Genomic DNA, 22,302 nt, shown 5'->3' with positions numbered 1-22,302 from the left:
CTTTTAATTCCGGAATGGCAGGAATTTATTGGAACTTTTGATGTCTGCCTATTCCAGGAAACATGGAGCGTTACCCCCCTTTATAAAACTGGATACACCACCTATTATAAACCAGCTATAAGCCTAGGGAAAGGTCGACCATCGGGGGGGCTACTAGTGTGGGTCAACATAACGCACAATTGGATAGTGGAGGCCCACAATAGTGGCTCCCCTGATCTTTTACATCGGACTATAAAAAGCCCACAAGGGGGACCAATTCTAGAGCTATTCAACATCTATGCCAGAGGGACTGTGGGTGGACAGGCTTCCCAGACAGTATCTGACCTGGAACACGAAATGACTCTTATTGACCCCCATTCTAACATCATTGTATGTGGGGACTTCAACTGCACATTTGAACCCCTATGTTCCGAAGATCTAATGGGGACCAGTGAGGATGATCTCAGATGGGGCATTCCGCCTCTCGAGCTGCCTCCTATTAAGAAATGGTCCCAAAGGGCAATACAATTGAATGCTATTACTCAGGAGTTAAATTTGAGAGCAGTGAATGGCAGGTCCAAATCAGACACGGGTGGAGCATATACATATAACAGGTTAACTACCCCGTCCCGTATCGATTATATTCTCATTGATATTCACTTCTGGGGGAATGTTGTGGATATGGTCGTAAAAAACACTATAGACAGCGACCATAATCCACTGTGCCTACAAATTAATGATGTTTGGTTGTCCCCGGAGTATGAGATCAATAAACCACCCTTGATGTCAACTAAAGAAGTGTTGTTGGCAGGCTGTAACAGCCTTAAATGGCATGGGGTTTCACAACATGAGGGGAAGCTGGAAAGCATTAAGGAAATACTGGTCGGGAAAAATGTGGAGCTTGTTGAGGTCCAAAACAAAGTGGGAGACTCTCAATTCGTACCCTCACTTTACCGAGACACTAAGCGAGATAGGGAAATTCTTTATTCTAGAGGGGAATCCACCCTGCAAAGGGGCACCACTGAAAGGATCGAACCCATGGTATTCCAAAACCTGCAGAGAAAAAAGAATGACCTTATCAAAAGCCCTAAAGAAGCGAGACAGTAGCATGATTAGAAGAGCAAGACAGGAATATTCTAGATCCCTGGTAGTCGCAAAACGGGAATGGGAGGAAACATATTGGCAGGAGCTTAAAGAGGCATCATTGAATAGGAATTCCACTGTATTTTGGGACCTCCTAAATAGAGGAAAGAGGGCTAAAACGACAAGTATCCCAAACCACATAACAGAGCTGCAATGGTATAACCATTTCTTTGTTATATATGCGGGATGCGGTTGCCCCTCCAGACTATGAGGAAGAGCACAATTTGACCCCTGCCGTAATCTTTCCACCTGATGTTACTTTTGAGATCCAGGAAGTCACTCTGGCAATAAAAAGTATTGCACCTGGCAAAGCGGCAGGTCCAGACGGTCTTCCAGGAGATTTGCTTCTGCATGATCCAGCACCCTGGGCATTGTTTATTTCTGCCATAATGAATGATATAGCCAGGGGCTCCATAGTACCAGAGTCCTGGAAAGCCGCTGTAGTGATTCCTATATATAAAAAGGGCAATAAGGAGGACCCTGCCAACTATAGGCCTATCAGTCTAATCGACGTGGTCCAGAAGGTGGTTGGCAGGGTTCTTCTTATGAGACTGAAGCTGTGGATTGAGAACATGACTATTTTATCCCACCTTCAAGCAGGTTTTAGGCAAAAGGTAGGCACAATGGATCAAGTTTTTAGATTTTTTTATGATTTATTGGAAAGTGGTAGTTTTAGGGAAAGGTACTTTATATCTAGCTTTTATAGACCTCAAGTCCGCGTTTGACTTAATCCCTCACCAAAGATTATGGCAGGTTTTATCAGAATTAGGTGTTCCTCCAGAGATTCTCGCTTTTTTAATACTTTTACATGAGGACAATCACGCCAAGATTAGATGGGGCGCTCAGGGACAGCTCACAGAGAGTGTCACGGTGAACAGGGGGGTTCGCCAGGGCTGTGTATTAGCCCCCACCCTGTTTTCCTTATACATTAACAGGGTGGTGGATCTTCTTAGAGAGGACCCAGCCGATGCTCCAGCCCTGGCTGGTGAAAAAATTCATACCCTCCTGTTCGCCGATGACACTCTCTTGATTTCAAAATCACCAGGTGGCCTACAAAAGATTTTAAACAGGTTTGGTACCTTTTGTAAGTCCTATGGCCTGACTATAAATACTGAGAAAACCAAATTAATGGTAATTAATCCTCCAAGACGTTTTAGAAATGTTTTTACTTTGGATGGCAACCCGTTAGATATTGTGGACTCCTTCGATTATTTGGGTATCCGGATCGTGAAAGGGATGAAGTGGAGTCCTCACTTAACTAAGATGCTCCTATGCCACAAGAGGGCTTCTGGTGCCATTATTAGAGAACAACATCTCTCTACGAGCAGACCAGTGGCCCCGGCCCTTGTGGTATATGAGGCCAAAGCATTATCCTGTACAATGTATGGAGCTGAAATTTGGGGTCACGAAAGTATCCATGAGCTAGTTAAGTCTGAGAATAAATTCATGAGGGATCTTATTTCTCTTCCCACATCAACTCCATTAAAACCACTGTTTTATGATCTAGGCAGACATTCTATTCAGGACATTGCAAGACTTCGACCTTTATTATTCTGGGCAAGACTACGAAGGACACCGGAGCTTGCTAAGTATGCTGCAGCCCTAAGCGAACTCACACTAGCTGACACTGGGAAGAGGATAAAATGGATCTCCTATGTAAGGCAATTGCTGAGAGAAATTGGATACGAAGACTGTTGGGAATCACAGACACCCCCTTCAAAATTGGATCTCAAGAAGGCATATTGGAGATGGGTTAATGATAGAGAGTTAAGAAATGCTAATATGGGGAATCTGACTGAGGCTTATTTTGAGCACAAGACACTTTGCAAATTGGAACCATATCTTGATTTTATCCAGATTCCACTGGATAGATCATTGTATGTGAGATTCAGATTAGGAACCTTACCTCTCAACTCCGTCACGGCTAGTTGGAAGGGTCAGATAAGCATATCATCTGGTTGCCCAAGTTGTGCATCTCCGAAGGAGACTATTCCCCATTTCCTTTTTGCCTGCTACACTTACAGAAGAGCGAGATCCAAGTGGCTGAGACCAATTTGCAGAATTCTGGGCTCCAGAGACTATGTAACTGTGTTGCGTATTTTAAAAACAGATACCTCGTCTCTTATTGTAGTATGTGGATTGGCCAAGTATCTGGGTTGCGCTTGGCTGTTGAGAAAAAAAAAAGTGCCACTTTTAGCCATTGAAATGTTGTTGAGGTCCGGTTTTTTATCCTCTTCTACCAATCCTTTTACAATGAAATTCGTGTCTCTCTGTATATAGTGTCTTATTCTGAGACATAGTCCATTTTTAGATACATTTATGATCAATTCTTTTTATTCGTCAATGTTTTACTTGATCCTTTTTAACTTGTATTGTATGTTGTGCTTTTATGATATTTTTTATCGAATAAAGCTTTACCTACCTACCTACTATTTCCTGTTCATGTCTGTCTGTCACATCCGGACCGTGATGGTCAAGTATTGCCTAATTTTAATAACATCGTATGAATACAGTTGGAAAATAGGTTGTAGGAGGGCATGGCCTGGTGTCCATCATGGTGGGCACATATCCAGATTCACATTCTGCTGCAAGCAATCCATGCTGGAGGATCACCTCAGCAGATTCTGTAGGCAAAGATGCTTTCCATTAATGTTAATTGACTGTAAGAAAAAAAGGTGGAAGTAAAAGTTCTTACATTCTCCCCCTACCTTACACCCGCTGCAGTTAATCATCAGTCATCTCTTCCATCCCAACAGTTATCACTCCCCTTTCGAGTTCTGGGTTGTAGAACTCCAGCTAAAGTCTCTGTCTCCACTGGAATTAAACATGATGCACCAATGTGTCTCACTTATTGTGAAGGTGCGGGGAATGTTGGGTCGAGTCCCCCAAGGGCTAACATCTTAATTCAAAAACAGACTGAAAGGTTGGACGACAAAGTCTGGGTGTTTGTGTGACTTGCTATATAATTCCAATAAAAATAAAGAGAACATGATAATCAAAATAATTTCTGTTATTGTTTTGTGACCCCCCTTTAGCATAGCACATTTGGAAACGATCTTGTGCGTCTATTTGGATTTTGTAAATGTTCGACTTTTAGTAGCATATTTTCTTTTCAATAGGACGTGCTGGACGTGTTTCGAAGGGGTACTGCTACAGGCTTGTATATAAGGATTTCTGGAACAACTTCATACCGGATAATGTTGTCCCTGAGATGTTGGTAAGATAAAATAAATTTCTAACATCTTTGCAAATGTTGAGTTTAATTTTAGTTTAAGAAGACTTTGTTGAAGTTCTGCATGGATGCAAAGATGTATTCATGAGATCCTTCAATGGAGTTCTAGTTTCTGGTTGACATATGGGCACTCAAGTTGGGGCACATAGTGTGCCTTGTGGTCTTTAACCACCTTTTTAAAGGTCTTTTGATTCTTGCTGAAAGTGTCTAGGAATTGCCAGCATTGGAATTTGAGGACCACCTTACAGTTGCTACAGTCAAATGTCTCCTGTTACTTGATGGGCATATTAATTAATATCAGTGTCTTTGGGACAGAGATGTGGTTGTTTTAATTGGACTTTGCACGCTTTAGTATTTTGCAAATTATGTTTTGCACTGTGCATTTCAATTTTTGTTAATTTAAGCCTGACAAAGTATGTTATATTGTATGGTGTACACTACTATACTGCATTTTTTTACATTATTTGCTTTGCAGCCCCTAAGTGTTGTCTTTTGCTTAGTGTGCTAGAATTAGGGCCAGTGGGGTGGAAAAAGGAGCTTTTTGGGAAGTTTGATCCAGTTTGAAGTTTTGTTTACACTGATATTTGTAAAATCAGTCTCAAGCAGATGTAGTGATTGAAGGCACATGCCATTACACTGGTGTACGCTGCTGCTTTGAATATTTGAATTATTTGCTCACCTGTTAGGGGTCTTGAACTTATCTACAATCCTGTTAAGTAGGGAAGTGTGACGGGAATGGAAAGAGGAAGGTGCCATTCTGAGATGTGCTCATTGCATGGTATGCACTGTGCTACTCTATGAAAGCAGACATAACTAGATGCAGAATTTCAAATTTTTCTGTTACCCTATTGCATGCTGTTGTAGTGTTCCTATTAAGTATTTGCTTTATTTACCTTTCACCGTCCCTCCATTCACGCCCCAGGTGATGTATACAGTTGCTGTGGTAGAAAGAGGAAGGAGCTCTCCTGAATCGGATTCCGTGCTGCTTTTTGCTTGCATCATGCATACCTGCGAAAGTTGCCTCACAAAATAAGTATCACACTAAAGGCATGTGCCACATGCTTGAAGCAGATGAATCTTGTTAGAAGGGCATATGGAATGGTTTGGCAGGACGAGAGGGTTTTTGTTTTCTGTGCAAGCATCCTTCAGTTCTGGCCTGAATGATGTGAAAAATGTGAGTAGATGTACTTAGTTTAAGTCGTTGGATGAGCAGGAATAAGAAATATGGAAGGAAGATAAAGTTGTTTGCTGATTTAAATCTCCAAGGAGCTACTATACGCAGTGGGGTTATTAATTTTGGATGGAGCTACCACTACTAACTAAGCAAACCCATATTTATTGAATCAAAACACAGTTCTGAAAGAATCTCTGTTCAACCTGTGGTAGCTATGGCAAAAGGCAGCAGCCAATCCCCATAAAAATGTGTATTAAGTTCAAGCAGTACCAACAGTTTTAAAGTAATGCTCAGAACAAAATAAAATTCCCAAAACCCCAAACCAATTAAGACAAAAAGAGCTATGTTAATTAGCAAAAAGACAAACATTTTTAAAATAGGTTAATGGAAAGTAGATATGGTAATTTCTTAAGTTTAGAAAAAGTATAAAGTAAAGCTCCAATCAAAGACAACAGTTTCTGGTTTTCCAGGAGAAAGCGGGTCATCCTGATCATTGAATAGATGGTATTATGTAATGCCAAGATAATAGGCACTATATGTAAAATTATTAGGAATATCTCATTGTTAGATAGTGTAGCGTTACAAGGTATATTTTGTACAGTTTTACTTATGCTATGAGATGTTGTACTGCTTCTATAGTAAGAAAATGACTAATACATTTCAAAATGTCTGGATGTATGTGATGTCAAATGTAGGTACCTGTTTTGGCTGTCTCATCTACCCTCTTATTTGCTTACATAATCAGATCCCCTTTTGTTTTGGAAGTGAGTTTGCTTTACTTTCTAGTGTTGTACTAAACGCCCAGGATCTAAGAGTTCCAGCAGGATTGCAAAGGAGCTAACACTACACTGCCCACCTTCTTCTGAGGATATCGAAAGAACAGTACCATACCAACAACAATGGGTAAGAGCCTTAACCTCTGCACCAAATTACACACGTAGACAAGTGGAGGGGCACACCACCCAACAAGCCCAACAGATAAAGAAACAAATCGCAAGGGGTCGACTGGCTGGAGCCCCTGGCCTCAATGGCATTCCACCAATGTTTGCCAAATTGACCCGGACTACTGGAGCAATGCACTTGAACTCGTATGCAGTTAGAAACTCTACAATTCCTGAGTCACGGAGAGGCTCAATTATATGCCCAATTTATAAACCAGGAGCAAGGTCTGGGCCGAAAAACTACCGCCTGATAACCCTGATTGACATTGAGGCCAAATACTTTGCAGGGCTCCTCCTAAACGATCTAGCCAATTGGGCCGAAGAGAATCACATAATACCATCAACACAAACAGGATTCCGGAAAGGGCAAGGTACAATAACCAACATAATGGCCCTGACCCTGCTCATGGATACAGCAAAACAGGGAATATACCCACTTTTTCTTTGTTTCATAGATTTTGTTGCAGCATTCGACCACGTAGACCGAACAAAACTTTGGCAAAAACTAGATTGCTTGGGGATCCCTTCAACACTTTTACACCAACTAAGGAACCTCCACACCAATACATGGGTCAGGATAAAGCTCAGCGAAGGTCAACATATATAAAAAAAATTCTTTACTACAAAAGAGCTCAAACAAGGATGCGTTTTAGCCCCCCTGCTATTCAATCTCTTCCTAGCGGACCTTCCGGGGGAGCTGAACAGCTGCATAGCCCACGCACCAAAATTCGGGAATTCCACTCTGTCAAACCTGCTATACGCGGATGACCTAGTCCTGATAAGTAGGACCCCAATTGGACTGCAGCATTTGCTGAATATAACTTAAAAATTTTAGCAAGGAAACGCACTAAAAATAAACTTCAACAAAACAAAAATTATGGCAGTGAATTACCCCAAGAAGAAACATCTTAATTGGTTTCTTGACGGACATCGTTTGAAACAAGCAGTAAGCTACAAATATTTAGGAGTAATACTGGATCAAAACAATTCATCAAAACCGCAAATAGAATCCTTGCGGGTAACGACCTACCTAGCCATAAAGCCCCTAAAGAAATTTTTACCGGATTTGACATTTGACCCTTTGCTAAGGGTTCTGCAAGCTAAACTCCAGCCAAAAATAACTTACGGAAGCGAAGCACTGAAGGGAAAAGACGCAACAACCCTTGACAATATAATATCCAATTCGTACCGAGCGATCTTTCAACTCCCCAGAATGGTCTCCCCGGCCCAAATACGATTGGAATTTGGGCTACAAAAACCGTCATTGGAACGCATGGGAGCATATGTGAAAAGTTGGCATAAAATCAAATGCGATGAAAAAGGAACCCTGAATGACCAATTTTGGATGGAACTCTCCCACCCAGGAAAATCACCAGCAAGCCTATACCTTCAGGAATCCATAATACATCTTGGTCTAACAGACTCGTGGGACGTCCCGGCGAATCATTTCGCATTTAAAAAAAACGTAACAAAGGTAACCCGCTTATTATCCGCAATAGAGGATAAAAAAACATTAGCCAAACGATTGCACGGCTGGATGGTCCTAAACACATACAAAATGCTAAAACCCGAGCTCTACCTGAAAATGGGAATAAAGATTATTATTGAGGAAAAATTCCTAAAACTCCAGCTGGTGGTTAGCCCCTTCAATCAATTTATGCCACCTTGGGAGAGAAAGGGAGGAGTGCAGCCTTGTCGTTTATGCGGCAGTGGTGTCGAAGACGCAATTCACGTCATATGCACCTGTAATAAGTTAAAAGATATAAGGATCACCCTGCTAAAGCCAGCGTTCAAACAGTATGGAGGCAGATCGTGCAGACAAGCGGTAATGTTGAGTTTCAACCCTGAGCTGGTCCAGCTAAATTGCCGGCTAATTAAATACCTTGACATAACTGCAAAGAGACTGAAACACCGGACCGAGTGGCCCAACGACTACTTACTACAAGAACTGACATAATCATTACAAGAACGGACACAGTCGAAACAATACTGACAGTCAATACGACTAATGTGCAGAATGTCTTAATAATTTGTGCATTTTCTTTAACGCGTGTAAAATTTTACAAATCATTCTAATTATCGTTGCTGATAAAAAGTTGGGAATTTTTATAATAATTTTATCAAAAAATGTACGATTTTATTCTTTTGTATATGCAATGGTTTTAATTAATCAAGCATAATAAATAAACCTAACCTAAACCTAGTGTTGTACTATTCCTTTTTGCTGTTAGCTTGTCTATATTTTATTTGCATGATCAATGTGTATCCTCGCCACATAAAAAGACAACTACTAAAAAGTTAGTTATTGGTCAGCAGTAATAAACAACAATGATGGAGAAAACGGTTTTCATTAGATAAAAGTAGGTATTGCTAGGATAATGAGCTAGAGTGATACAAAGTGGTTTTATGTTGCCAACACACTCTAAGCTATATAAATAAATTAAAGTAATGTCGTGTCTAAATAGTGTTCTGTGATACTATAAATTATTTATTGATATTGTAACTTATAACTTGCAATATTTATGATTAACTTAACATGTCTTGGATAGTTAAGTACTAACATTTTAAAGGTGATATAACTATAGTGAGGTAAATTGTCTCCTATGTAGGAGCCCCTTTTTGATGTCTCCTCCGTTCTATGTCTTTCTCCATACTGTTCTATTCCATTCCAAATGCATGGCCTCCTTTACCATCGTGTCTTCTTCTGCCCATTCCACTTATATGTCTTTTCATTTTCCGATTACATTATACCACTGTATCTATCTTGGTTGCTCAGATTTCCTATCTGCTTCTTATCTATTTCTTGGTTCATTTCTTGGCAAAGTAAGTATGAGGAAGGTGCTACTAAGCGCTGGTGAAAAATGATGGAAAACAGTGGTTTCAATGCTTGGTATATCCTGCAATGGTAGCAAGCTAGAGTATTAGAAGATACACCTGATAAGGGTGAAAACTCCCAGTTGAAAAATATTGCCTTTAGCGAAACTCGGAGTATTCACAAGCTCTCTCACCTCCAAGACTTTAGTGATTTTCACTCTTTTTCTAGAGTGTCTTTTTGTCAGTGTGTAAATACAGAACATCAGTTCTGAGAGTGCGTAACTTTGAGCACCATCATGCTAGAGGTCTGTGAAACCGTTTTATTATTATTTGGGACAGCTGAGAGACGTACCAGCTAGTAAGAATTGTCCTTTCTCTTTTGCTCAAGGATGCAGTGACATCAGCTACGGAAGGCAGAAGATGCAAACCTCCTGTGTCCCTTGCTGTACAGCATCTCGGTTTCTCTTTTCCCTGCTCAGGTCACATATCCTAGAGAGTTAGGGGAAATGGAGAGGCAGGCGGTATGCATTAGTACATTTTAATGCGGAAAGCAGTGGGCCTTTGTCAATATTTATACTGTGGAGCTGTTCCATTGTCACCAATGCACCTGTCCACATTCTAATATAATATAGCCTTCTTTCCTTCTGCTGGGGTTTGTACTGGTTGGTTTAACACTTGATTTATCGGCGATTTTACATGGGAGGGACACCTTTGGTTCTCGGTCTGGTTGCAGATACTCATGTGCTTATTTTGGAAATTGGTGCTAATGCTGCTCTTGCTATAAAGGCTCAACAGCATAATCTTTTACCCAAAGTTGTGAACTTAGTATTTGACTAGGACTTGGAAATTAGCAGTTTAAGCTTTCAACCAAAATGAATGGAACTGCTGAAACATATTAGGCGTCTCTCTAATACAAGATATTTTGCTTGTAGATGGAAAGTGTTTTGTTTGTGGTATGAATCACATGGCCTTTCTTTGAAGCAACTTTAAATATCTAGCTAATTTGGGGTTTGGTTGCACATCTATGACAGTTCACGTAGCTATTGTGATGACCTGCTTTAGAAAGCCTTGTATTTCCTCATTAAACAAGAAGACCGTTTTACATCCTTACATGGACTTACATTTTACTAATTTTGCTTATTTTAAAAATTGTTTCTGCTTCCTGGTAACAGTTTAGAAGCCTTATTGCCCTGAATGAAAAATGAATTCAGCAAGCAGTCCCGTTAGCATATATTTGAGGTAGCAAGGGCTTTCATGATTTGTTTGGGACAGGTATGTTCCGTGCTAGATATATGGGTGTGTTCCTTAACCCAACTGCATGCATATCATGTATCCTGACCTTTATTTTGACCCTAGTATTGCAATATTCTAACATCTGTGCAGAGACCTAGACCTGTCTTTTACTGTGAGGTCTGGACCTGTCCTGTGATCAGGAGGAGCACACCAAGCATGCCCTTCAAGTGCACAAAGAATTACTGTCCTTAGTACAACTCCTAAAAAAGTGGTGGCATATCAGAAAGCACCAACAGAAAATGGTTTGTACCAGCAGTCATGCAAAGCAAACGGAAGATAAATTAGGAATTTATGTGGTTGAGGAAGCATCTGGTAAATGAGCAACTAATAAACTTATAATTGGCAAAAATACAATACAAAAAGGAACAAACTATCCCTACTGAGATAAATATGATAGCATCAATTGTGCCACTAAAAGTTGAGCCAGGGCAAATTGCAGCTGTTATAAAAACTGGACAAAAAACAGTACACCAGGACCAAATGGTCTACTCAAGTCCTGTTTATGTTGAATTTTGGAGAGGAAAGATATTGCGGTTTTTTAATTGTGCTTGAAACAGAGTCTGTTTCAGACTCGTGAAGAGGGGCAGTAGTACATCCGATATACCAAATGAGGAGAAAAGACCTCCCCCGCAAAGTATTGATTTATCGCTTTGTTGGACAGTGATGCAAAATAATTTGCGGCTCTCCTGTTAAAAGATCTTAGGAGCTGGGCTAAGTCATTAAATATCATTAGTTCAACCAAACGGGGTTCAATCAAGGAAAAGGTACAATAAACCTGTTAGCATTAACAATACTTATTGATAAAACATTGGCATCAAATATCTCTCTGGTTTTTTTTTCGTAGATTTTAATTCTGAATTTTATAAAGTTCATAGGAATAAGTTATGGGAGAAATTGGTAAGTTGGGGCGTCCCATCAAATGTATTATGGGTAATACAACTCTTGCATCATAACATCTGATTGAAAGTGAAGATCAGAGATAGACAAAGGGTTTACCGTTGAATTTCCACTTCCGTTTGGAGTAAAACTGGGATGTGTGCTTGCCCTCCTACTATTCAATGTATCTCCTATCGAACTGGTGGGTTGGATTTGATTAATGCTCATTCCCTCAAGATACATAGGAAACAAATTTCAAATTTGTTGTACACCGATGATGTGGTATTTATCAGCAAAACTCCAATTAGTTTACAAAGACTCATCAAAAGTACACAGTCCCTACCATGCTAGAAATCAATTTAAATGAAACTAAAATAATGGTAATTGATTAATAGAAAATCAAGAAGGGTTCATTGTTGATCGATAACCATCGAATTGAGACGACCTGTGACAAAACATATTTGGGAGCATTCTTTGACTGCAGAGGATCTTTCTACGCACATAAACAGCCAATTTGCCAGGATCGCAGGCACATTATAACTTAGTCTTCCTAATAACCCCCTAGTTTTCAACCATACCGACTAGAGGAAGGAATAACATTGCTATACCTGCTAGCCAGGTATTTTTAAACTACATCACTGCACAGTACTATCCCCCAATCCCCCACTTATAACATCTTCTTTATGATCATATAAAGACCAATAAGGGCTCCCTACGTAGATCGTAGAATGCAGCGTGCCCCTATCCGCAGCGGATCGACATGGATCCGATGATGAAGCATGGCACTGAGGGGGGTTACCCTGGTGGGTGAGGGTTTTACAAGAAAAGCTTTGTGTTTCCTTTCATGGAGAGTTATCAGCTGTAACACTACTGGGTTCTCTGTTTGGTATAACAGTACCAGTGGTTGGCCATGTGTGTGGCTGGACTTGCTTTGACTTTAAGCTTGTGTTATTTACTTCTGTTATGGGCCCCTCTTTGCCTGTCATATTGTTAGAAGTGCAGTTAGTGAATAGCAGTGGATTTACTCTTCTTTGGCTGAGTGCATGTCCCTCCCTAAACTTCTCCCTGAACCCCCTCCAATTTAGTAGTAAGTATGCCTCTTTTTTCAGCATTTCCCTTGGTCCTTCTCACTTTTACTGCTAAGCAGTAAACGTACATGTTGGAGGATCTCCCATAGAAAAGATATGAGAGGTGGATATTTACACTCGTTGGTTTGTGAATAATATATTGTAGTACTACTAAATGTACTGCAGAATGTAGTTTGTGAATTCATCCCTCTGTATTTCCATGTGTTAGCACATTAAACCCAGGTCTGTAGACTTAGCCTGTGCTTGTTGCGCTTCAGCTCTCAAAGTTTAGCAAAGTTGAGTAGTCATACCATACTCTTGGCTGCTGAAGGTTTAGAAACTCTTTTACAGTTAACACTGAAATAACATGTAATTTTATGAAGATCCAGTCATCATTATTACTTTTAAATGGAATAATGACTTTCATATAATTTCAAATCAATAATTCAATAAATGTGTAATAGCTCAGAAGTAAAAGATTACAACTCCAAATTTGAAAAATCAGTCATTTTATCATTTTATAACTCTGTTCTTTACGTGTGTGTATTGACAAAAAAAAGGCAAACAACTAGAAGTGTTACTGAGGCTTCTCGGTACTGTGTGTCTGGATGCAAAAGTATCATCAGTGTGTCTAAGTTCAGCCTTGTTTATCGGACACGCATGAACCACGGCTCCATATGAAATTCATATGTGACAACGAAATTTGCACTGAAAAGTGTTGGGTGTACATGGTCTTGGGAGGCAGACCACAAAGTATGTAAAAAGACCCATTTGTGTCAATAGGTGATAGCGTTACTCAGCACGGAAGTACCCTATCCTCTGGTAAGAAGTCAAGGATCATGAGACTGCCAACAGGGTCAACAAGGGGTGTGGTGTCTAACATAGCACAACATGTGTATTTGTAAGGCGCATGTTCACCCCCAATGGAGCATCTTCGCGCTGAATAACACATGTTTATTGTTAACCAACTCAATAGTACTCAATTTATCAACCTCATTTCGAAAGACTGAGTGGACCCACCAGGAATTGAACCTGTGACCATGAGGTCGAACACAGGCCCCTGCAGTGGATGCATTAGTCCACTAAGCCACCAGACCCGGTGATGACAGTTGCTGTGGAAATGCTACAGTATTGGAGAAGAGGGGGCAGTAAGGAGTCTGCAGGCATTACAGGTACAGTTGACGTCAAGGCCGCAGTTGTGAAAGAGCCCTAATGGCCAGTTGCCATGGTTTGCTCTGGAGGCTGCTCCTCTTTTTTCAGCCACTCAGTTGCTGGGCAACGTTAAAAAAGTCGACAGGAGCCCCATGGTATACTTTGTGGTGTACAGTCCTGGTCAGTGGTGACACGGTAACCCACAGTATTTGTTATGTCTCAGCAACTACAGCAATGGTAGGCATCATTTAATACTTACAGGGAATATGATTCCAAACCAAATAGCCCTGAGTGAACTAGAGACTGCTGCTAATGCTGTATCTCTGCCAGAGTTGATGACAGAATACAGGGTTTGAACACAGAACATCTCCTTTTGTCTCCAGTGTAAAGAGGTGGCCTTTTGTTCATTCTTCAAGTGTCTTTCCTTGCATAATGCGAGCTAACCTGCTGAATCATTCCCAAACCAGCATGTATTAAAAGGCTTTCTCTCTGGTCCATCGTAGCATCTGTGGATCCAAGCTAGATATACAACAACTTGAGCCGCACTAATATGCACATGGAGGGCAAGCACTGGACCTTGCAGAGGCTTGCAGGGAGCCAAAGGGAGACTGTTACTGTCAAGCTATACGATAGGTAGATCGCCAGCCTATTCAAAGTTAGCTACTTGGAAACCTCGTTATGCAGCTTGGTATCTGTAAATGTGTCTTGTCCAGCATGAAGAGCCAATTTGTTGTTTTTAAGACGTCTTATACTGACAAAATCATATGTACGTGACTAGAAACCTTGTGCTGTTCCTGGGTTCCTTTAATTGTTATTAAGGTCCGATAAAGGCTCTTTTTGTCTTAACTTTGGCACATTGTTTTTAAAGAGTTTCAGTCTGTTCTGGTTGATCTGTTGAATGTGAGTTTGCTTTGCATGCTCAGATATAACCGAAATGAAGGTTTGAAACCAGTGCTGCTGGTAAATGATATATATTTTTCTTTTAAATGTAGAGTGGATTCCTTGTCATAAAAAAAAGTTTTTTTTAACAACAAATGTGCAATGTATAATCCGTGCAGTTGCATATCTTTCAAAACTGCACCAATTGTTGTTTGTATAGATTTTGTATTATATGTTCTTGTCCTCATGTTCCCTTATGATTACTTTCCCATATAGCGCTGCCCATTAGGAAACACTATCTTGAAGGTAAAACTGCTTGACATGGGAGAACCAAGAGCCCTGCTAGCAACTGCTCTTTCTGCTCCCGGTATTGATGATATTGAGCACACCATTCTAGTGCTGAAAGAGGTAAAATTCTATTGGTACAAATTCGAATGTTTCATTTAATTGGAACATTATTTATGTTAATACTACAAGTGACTAATTCAGCAGGTGGAAGTGATTTTGATTGTAAGATAGAATTTGCCATAGTTGATTCTCAAATTTACATTTCTCATTCTGTTCCTCACCCTTATTAATGTATGGAACATTAATCTTAAGTCTTTTCATTATATTTCAGCTTGTCAGTACACTACATTGTGGTTGGCAGTCTGCAGCCTTTAATATGTGTGTATACTCTCCATCATAAAGGGGTTATAACTACTTTTCATGTCGTCTGTAGTGTTTTTCATAACTGCCTTTTGTACCCCACCGTGGCTTTTTCAATCCTGAACTGAATAAAATTCTAAATGCTTAATCAGGCCATTTGCATCAGTGGTGCAAGTACTAAAACATTAGAGTATCCAACCACTGATTACATCCCTTCTTCTTATGAAAACTTTTCTTTTGAGACTGGGCACAGTTCTTTATATTGTGTGTTGAAGAAGAATATCTTGCCTTTTAGGAGTGCAACTGTTGTATTGTTTCAGACTAAATCTAAGGGTGGTATGTCCACAAATACATTTGTTTTGTGAGCATGTTTTTATTGAGCTTTCTATTTTGTGATTCAGCTATGCATGTTGAGCAAACATTTACTACAGTCATAACATCATTAAGAAAAGTGCATTTTCTAAAATGATGTTTGTAGTGCATGTGCATCTTTTATCTAATTTCAGTCACACAAAAGGTGATGTGAGAAATGCAACTGGCAATCAATTCAATTTCAATTTATTCAGCTTTATTCGGTGCAATAAATCTCACCATAAAGCATACTTTTTAAAAACATTCCTACAACTACATTATCATTTCTGGTTCATACAAAAAGAAAAATTTTAAAAATAAGTTTATAGAATATTCAAAATCCATAAAGTAGTCATTTAACATGCTTGAAGGACTAAAACCAACAAGGCATTGTAGGAAAATCAGGAGATATTGCATCCAATCCTAAAAAATAAAATATTGGTACATAAGGGTACATAACAATTCCTAAAGTGCAGGTGCCATATCTTTAACAAAATACATAAAAATACCACACAAATGCAAATAAGACAATATTATCCACATTCAGTTCAGTTCATTTGCGGAATAAGACATTTTAATTAAATACCTTCAGCCATTTTTTAATCCAAACTGCCCTTTAGTATTTCTTAGTCTAAATGAAACCTTTAAAAAGTTTGTTATACATGCAAGAGTCAGTGGATCCTCAGCCCTTTGTAAATGTAATAAGGCAACCTTACTTGTCTAAACTTGCCATTTTTTAATATTCTTACTAGATAGCGACGCCTGGGGAGAGAATAAAAAGGGCATAACAGTACAAAATGAAGGGTATCCTGCAGAGATTTGTTATCGCAGCTGCAGGTACCTTACTGCTCAACTGTAGTGGTGAAACCAGAAGGGTCCGCTAATAGATGGTGTATAAGGTTGAGCCTAAAACGAGTGAACAGAAACCTGTTTTGTGCATTATGCATGAGAGTAAGGTATGGTTCCATACCGTCTATTGTTTTTACCATGCTATAAGCACAGACTATAGGCTTCCTACCTTCAATATAGGCTCTGCACTCAACAGCTTTGGTCAGGAGCAAACTCTTAATTCTATTCTTATCTTGGGGAACAATTATAGTAGGGTTGGTAAAAAGATCTATACATTCTATTCCCTCCAAGGTAGTTTTTACGTATCTAAGCCACGGGATACACATCCCTTTGTCCCTACTGATGCAGTTTCTGATGATTTGCCTGCTCAGATCTGCATCAGTGTTAGACCAGATCCTAAGCCAAGCCATAATAGGTCTGGCCTTGATCAGGTCCTCGATGTATGACCTCCCTAGTTCGGCATGAATGATATGGGCTGGGGAACTCTGAGGGGTTTTGAGTATCTTTAGCAAACATTTATTTTCCTCAACCTGTATTTGCCGAGTCCCGGCGAAGCCCCAAACTTCTGCTCCATACATTACTTTGGAGCAGCAAATAGAGCCATACAGGTGCATAACCTGCTCTGGTGACCACCAGCCAGCCTTCGTCCATAATTCATTATAGCCCCTGATGACGAGACCAATTTAGTGCTCCGTTCTTCAATTAAAAATTTTAAATTTAAAAGCCCATCAAATAAAAGACCCAGGTAAGAGAAAGTTTTCACTTGTTCTAGTATGTGTGTGCCTATTCTGTAAGTAAATCTTTCTCAGGGTTTCGTTCCTGCTAGCAAGACATAGGATTTGGTTAAATTGGCTGACAGGTCTAATGTATCCATAAAATCAACAAAACCGTCTATTAGACACTGCAGGCCTTTCGGTGTTCGTGCCAATAGGACCGCATCGTCGGCATATAACAGCACTAGGATTGAACGAGGGCCCACCCTTGGAGTGTCTACATTCAACTTGCACAGTGCCTGTTTCAATTCATTAATATACAAAGAGAACAAGAACGGGGCCAATATACAGCCCTGTCTTACTCCACTGGTACAACAGAAGGATGCAGTTGTATCTCCAGCCAAATTAAAGCGTACTTTGGCGGAGGTATTCCAATGGAGTGCTCTCATAATGTTTACTAGGCCTGGATCTACTCCTAATCTAATCATAAGGCCCCATCATTTTTCTCTATTCACGCGATCAAATGCGGCCGAGAGATCCATAAACCCCAGATATACTGCTTGGTCACTAGCTATAGTATATTTGGCCACTAATAAATAAAGATTCAGGCACTGGTCAGTAGTTGATCTGCCAGTCCTAAATCCGTATTGAAGATCTGAAATTATGTTATGTTCTTCAGCCCAGTCTAACAAACGGTTTAATATTACTCTACCTAAAACTTTTGCTGTCACATAAATTAAAGATATGGGACGGTAGTACTGCGGCTCGTCATTTTTGCCTTTTTTTAAAATTGGCACTATAGTGGCTGATGCCCATGAACGTGGCATGCCTACGGCAATAGCTACATTAATTACACGTGTCAGTATAGGAGCCCAAAATTCTATTTTATGTAAAAAAAGGTCTAGGGGAATCCCGTCTGGACCTGGTGCCTTATTGCGTGTTAACCCCTGGATGCCCGCTGTAACTTCTTCAAAAGTAAATTCAATCGCTGCCCTCCAAGGGCACATCTCCTCTTCAGCCTGAGAATTCTCAGTTGAATAGTTATATAAACTTTTAAAATGATTAAACCAGCGCTCGGGGGGGATAGATGTGCCGATTACCGGGGCTGCAATATCCTGGAAACAGGGATTATTTATAATTTTCCAGGAGGCGCTTAAGTCCCTCCTTTCCGCTGCTACCCTTAAATGTTCCCAAGTTTGGCGTTGTAGGGCAAATATCCTACATTTGATAGCCTTTTTATAGGCAATCCTGCACTGTACTATTCGTGGTTTGTCTCTTGGTCTCAATTTCAGACTTTCTTTAAGATCTTTCTGCGCCCGTGAGCAGTCTTTGTTGAACCATCTCGCCACGATATTTTGTTTCCAAGGCCGGGTAGATTTTAGCAGCCTCTCTATTAAGCTGGCCATTATTTCAAATGCTTTAGTCACGGCCAAGCCATCTACCAAGGGATCGGTACAGATCTCTATCTCTTTTTTACCTTTCTCGATTAAGAACTTATAAGGCATCTCCGTCAATTCTGGACCACCTTAGATGCCTCCCCTGATCCGTTACCTTTTCTAAACTACGTTTCTGCACACTTCTTGTTACTTTATGGGTGGACACATTTTTAATCCATAATGTGAGTGGATTATGGTCACTAAATATGCTCCAATCAATAGTAGCCCCTCTTATCCAGTCCCGGAATAGGTTGGAAACTAGTATGAAGTCTATAATGGAGCTTCAAAAAATCAATGGGGGGGGGGGAAGAGAAGCAGTGATCCATTCAGCTTCCAATGGTTAGTACAAATATCAAAAAGGGGGGAGAATGGACCACTTGTCCTGTGTAACCAAGGTCTCAGTTAACGTGGGAAGTCATCGTTAAAAAACCCTCATATACGTACACAAGCGATGGGCGGTATATGTTGGTTCTCCGCCTTCGTGTACCGTAGTAGCATGATCATTGGGCTTCTTTTGTCAATATGCTGACCTCCATATGGAGGAAGACCAACTGGTTCTGCAGTAGTGGCCAGAGATAGAAAGAGGGCGTACTCGTGCTCAAAAAATTGTGAAGTTGAAGATAAAATTCCCAGTATCAAATCTCGTGTCCTTTATTCTTGAAATTAATGACATGGGAAATTAAAAAGTTATCGTGCATGTAAAAACCTTGTTATTGGTTTAATGCACTGGTGATGGTCTAGTGATGGTCTACATGTTTCAGCCTCGTGGAGACTCTAGAGGCTTTCGTCAGGCCTGAAGAGTGTTGGGAGCACCTTCTGGGTCACCAAAAATTGTTATGGGGTGGGTGTTTTGTACTCACCGCCCTTGTGTTCAGGGATGAGATCTGTGGTATCTGTTACTCTATTGTGGTGAGGAAACGATCCTTCAGGGTACTTGTGAGCTGTGAGGAACCTATTGCGGTTACTCGTACAGACTAGCTTGTTCTGACTCTGACGATGATCCCTGGGATGATCGTCAGAGTCAGAACATCCCTGAACACAAGGGCGGTGAGTACAAAACACCCACCCCATAACAATTTTTGGTGAGCCAGAAGGTGCTCCCAACACTCTTCGGTCCTGACGAAAGCCTCTAGAGTCTCCACGAGGCTGAAACATGTAGACCATCACTAGACCATCACCAGTGCATTAAACCAATAACAAGGTTTTTACATGCACGATAACTTTTTAATTTCCCATGTCATTAATTTCAAGAATAAAGGACACGAGATTTGATACTGGGAATTTTATCTTCAACTTCACAATTTTTTGAGCACGAGTACGCCCTCTTTCTATCTCTGGCCACTACTGCAGAACCAGTTGGTCTTCCTCCATGTGGAGGTCAGCATATTGACAAAAGAAGCCCAATGATCATGCTACTACGGTACACGAAGGCGGAGAACCAACATATACCGCCCATCGCTTGTGTACGTATATGAGGGTTTTTTAATGATGACTTCCCACGTTAACTGAGACCTTGGTTACACAGGACAAGTGGTCCATTCTCCCCCTCCTTTTTGATATTTGTCTAAAATGGAGCTACACCCTCTCCCCTTAAATGTTGGGGTAACCCCAATACCTTCTTCTACACCCACCAAATCAAGTGTGTGTTTTAGTGAATGGATTTTCCTAATTTTCTCTAGTTCCCTCCCCTCCTCGGTGTGTTCAAGATGCAATCCCTTTGTCACAGTGCACCCGGACCAATCACCCATACTAGGTTTTAAGTTTGGACACAAATGGCAATTTAAATCGCCCACTAGAACTATACATGGGGCCACTGTTGATTTACTCTGCTCCATCTCAACAGTCAAATGACTATATAAATCGCTTAATATGGAACCTTCCCTGCTCGAAGCTATGGCATTATAAAAGTTGATAAGAATAATGCTTAATCTATTTATTTGAAGTCTTAAGGCTTGAAAGTAGTTAGAGTTCCAATTCAAATTAGTCCATACTCCTTCCAATTGCAGGTCCACATAAATAATTAGTCCTCCTTTAGCTCTACTTGATGCTAATTTCTGTGCGGGGACGGTAAAACACCCGTAACCTTCTAACTGAAAAGGGTCATGGTCTACCGCCCACGTTTCCTGTAGGCAAATAACATGAAACCTAGTTATGTATTCCCTCCATTCATGATTGTCAAATTTGGAGGACAGGCCAGCTATATTCCAGGACACTAATCCAATTCCATCTATCGGTTGTTTCTCCGTAGGAATGTGATTACTAGGAGGTAGGGTAGAGGGTCAATCTACCCCGTCCAGTCCAGAAAGAGAGGCGAAGCGATTGGAGGTGGCAATATTAAACGTAGGGGCTACCATTGTCCGGATATTTGAATGTGTTGAACTCACAGGATTTCCTACTAGGGTCTTTGGGTAGAAATAACTTAAATCATGAGTGGATATACCTCCCTCATAGCCCTCTGGGTACCAGTCTCTGATGTGATTTATCACCCTGTAATCCCTAAAATTAATAATAATGATATCCCCCTGTACATCCTTTGGTCTTCGTCCCACCCAGCCTAGCCTTCTAACATGTACAATTTCACCATCTAAATTGGGGGGTAATGGCCTATTCACTCTTAGCCAGTGCATAACCTTGTTCTTAAGAGTCTGGTGACCTTCATAATTCTCTAATGATAGCTCTGGTACCCCAGTGAGTACAATAACATAAGGTTCTGCCTCTGGTGGAAGATCTATACGCTGAGAAAATCCTTTTGGGTTTTTATCTATATAGGCTCTCCCACCAATTTTACTATGCTCGTAATTTTGCTTATTTGGAGCCCCACTATCTCTTACCTCCCTAGGGACCATATTCTTAGTCTGTATAGCCAAGCTGTTTCCATTAGAAGCGGATGACGGCTTAGCGCCTTTTACAGAATTAATTGATTTCAACACTGGCACCGACGCCGGGCCAGGAGGATTCGAGGTACACCTTTTAACTGATAGTTCCCTCAATAAATTTGTAGTAGCCGTACCAATGTCTTGAATAGACCCCAATTGCTCCACCATTCTCTTTACCCTTTCAACAAGAGGTAATAATAAAGACTTAACTAATTGTTCTATATTCCTCATTCGGTCTTGATGAGAGTGTACTGACAGGCTATCTAAATCAGACTTACGTTCTACTTGGTCTTTAGTTCTCGTGGGGCTCATGGTAATGTTTGGGGTTTTAGTACGACCTCCTTTTTGCTTGTTTACACCACGCTTTCTTTTTATTGGGAGGCCGGGTCCTGAACCTTGTATTTTTGCTATACTATTCTTCTTTGTGATAGGCTTACTCACTGGCGTCGGTAACTGCTCCTCAATGGAGGGTTCAGTTTGCGATCCTATGCTATTATCTATAATGATAGATTCCCTAGTTCTTAATTGCGAATCTGATAGATCTTGTAATTGTAGGGGGATACCTGTGTCACTTGTTTGTTCTGTGTATTTACTGTAATGGGATGGGGTTGTTGCTAACTGGATAGCCCCCAGAGAGGAGCGTTTCCTCTGTAATTCAGAGGATAAACGCCGCTCAGTATGTACAATTTCGCGTTCTAACATTGAGGCAGCCCTTGTGATGAACTGATCTAAAGTCCCTTTAACAGATCCCCCCACCGACGATTTCCTGCTCATACTGGGCCTAGTATTCATTATTTACAGTGTCGTTGAAACCTTTCTATTGACCCCTCCAATGTAAAATGATAGTGTAATATTACTTAAATGACCAAAATAGTAGTT

The 22,302-nt window shown here is 40.5% G+C and overlaps 1 protein-coding gene across 1 annotated transcript in view; it reads left to right on the top strand.

Moving 5' to 3' along the window:
• Positions 1–22,302, top strand: part of TDRD9 (tudor domain containing 9) — a 2,714,501-nt gene that overhangs the window by 948,193 nt on the left and 1,744,006 nt on the right. The window contains exons 14-15 of the mRNA XM_085626273.1: positions 4,242–4,339; positions 14,827–14,958. Coding sequence (XP_085482399.1) covers positions 4,242–4,339; positions 14,827–14,958 — 230 coding nt within the window. The remainder of the gene's footprint in view (positions 1–4,241; positions 4,340–14,826; positions 14,959–22,302) is intronic.

Source organism: Triturus cristatus, chromosome 9 (genome assembly GCF_964204655.1).
Source record: "Triturus cristatus chromosome 9, aTriCri1.1, whole genome shotgun sequence".
In the NCBI taxonomy this organism is placed as follows: Eukaryota; Metazoa; Chordata; class Amphibia; order Caudata; family Salamandridae; genus Triturus; species Triturus cristatus.
Note: the sequence above shows the minus strand (reverse complement) of the source record. Positions and strands in the feature narration are given on the sequence as shown.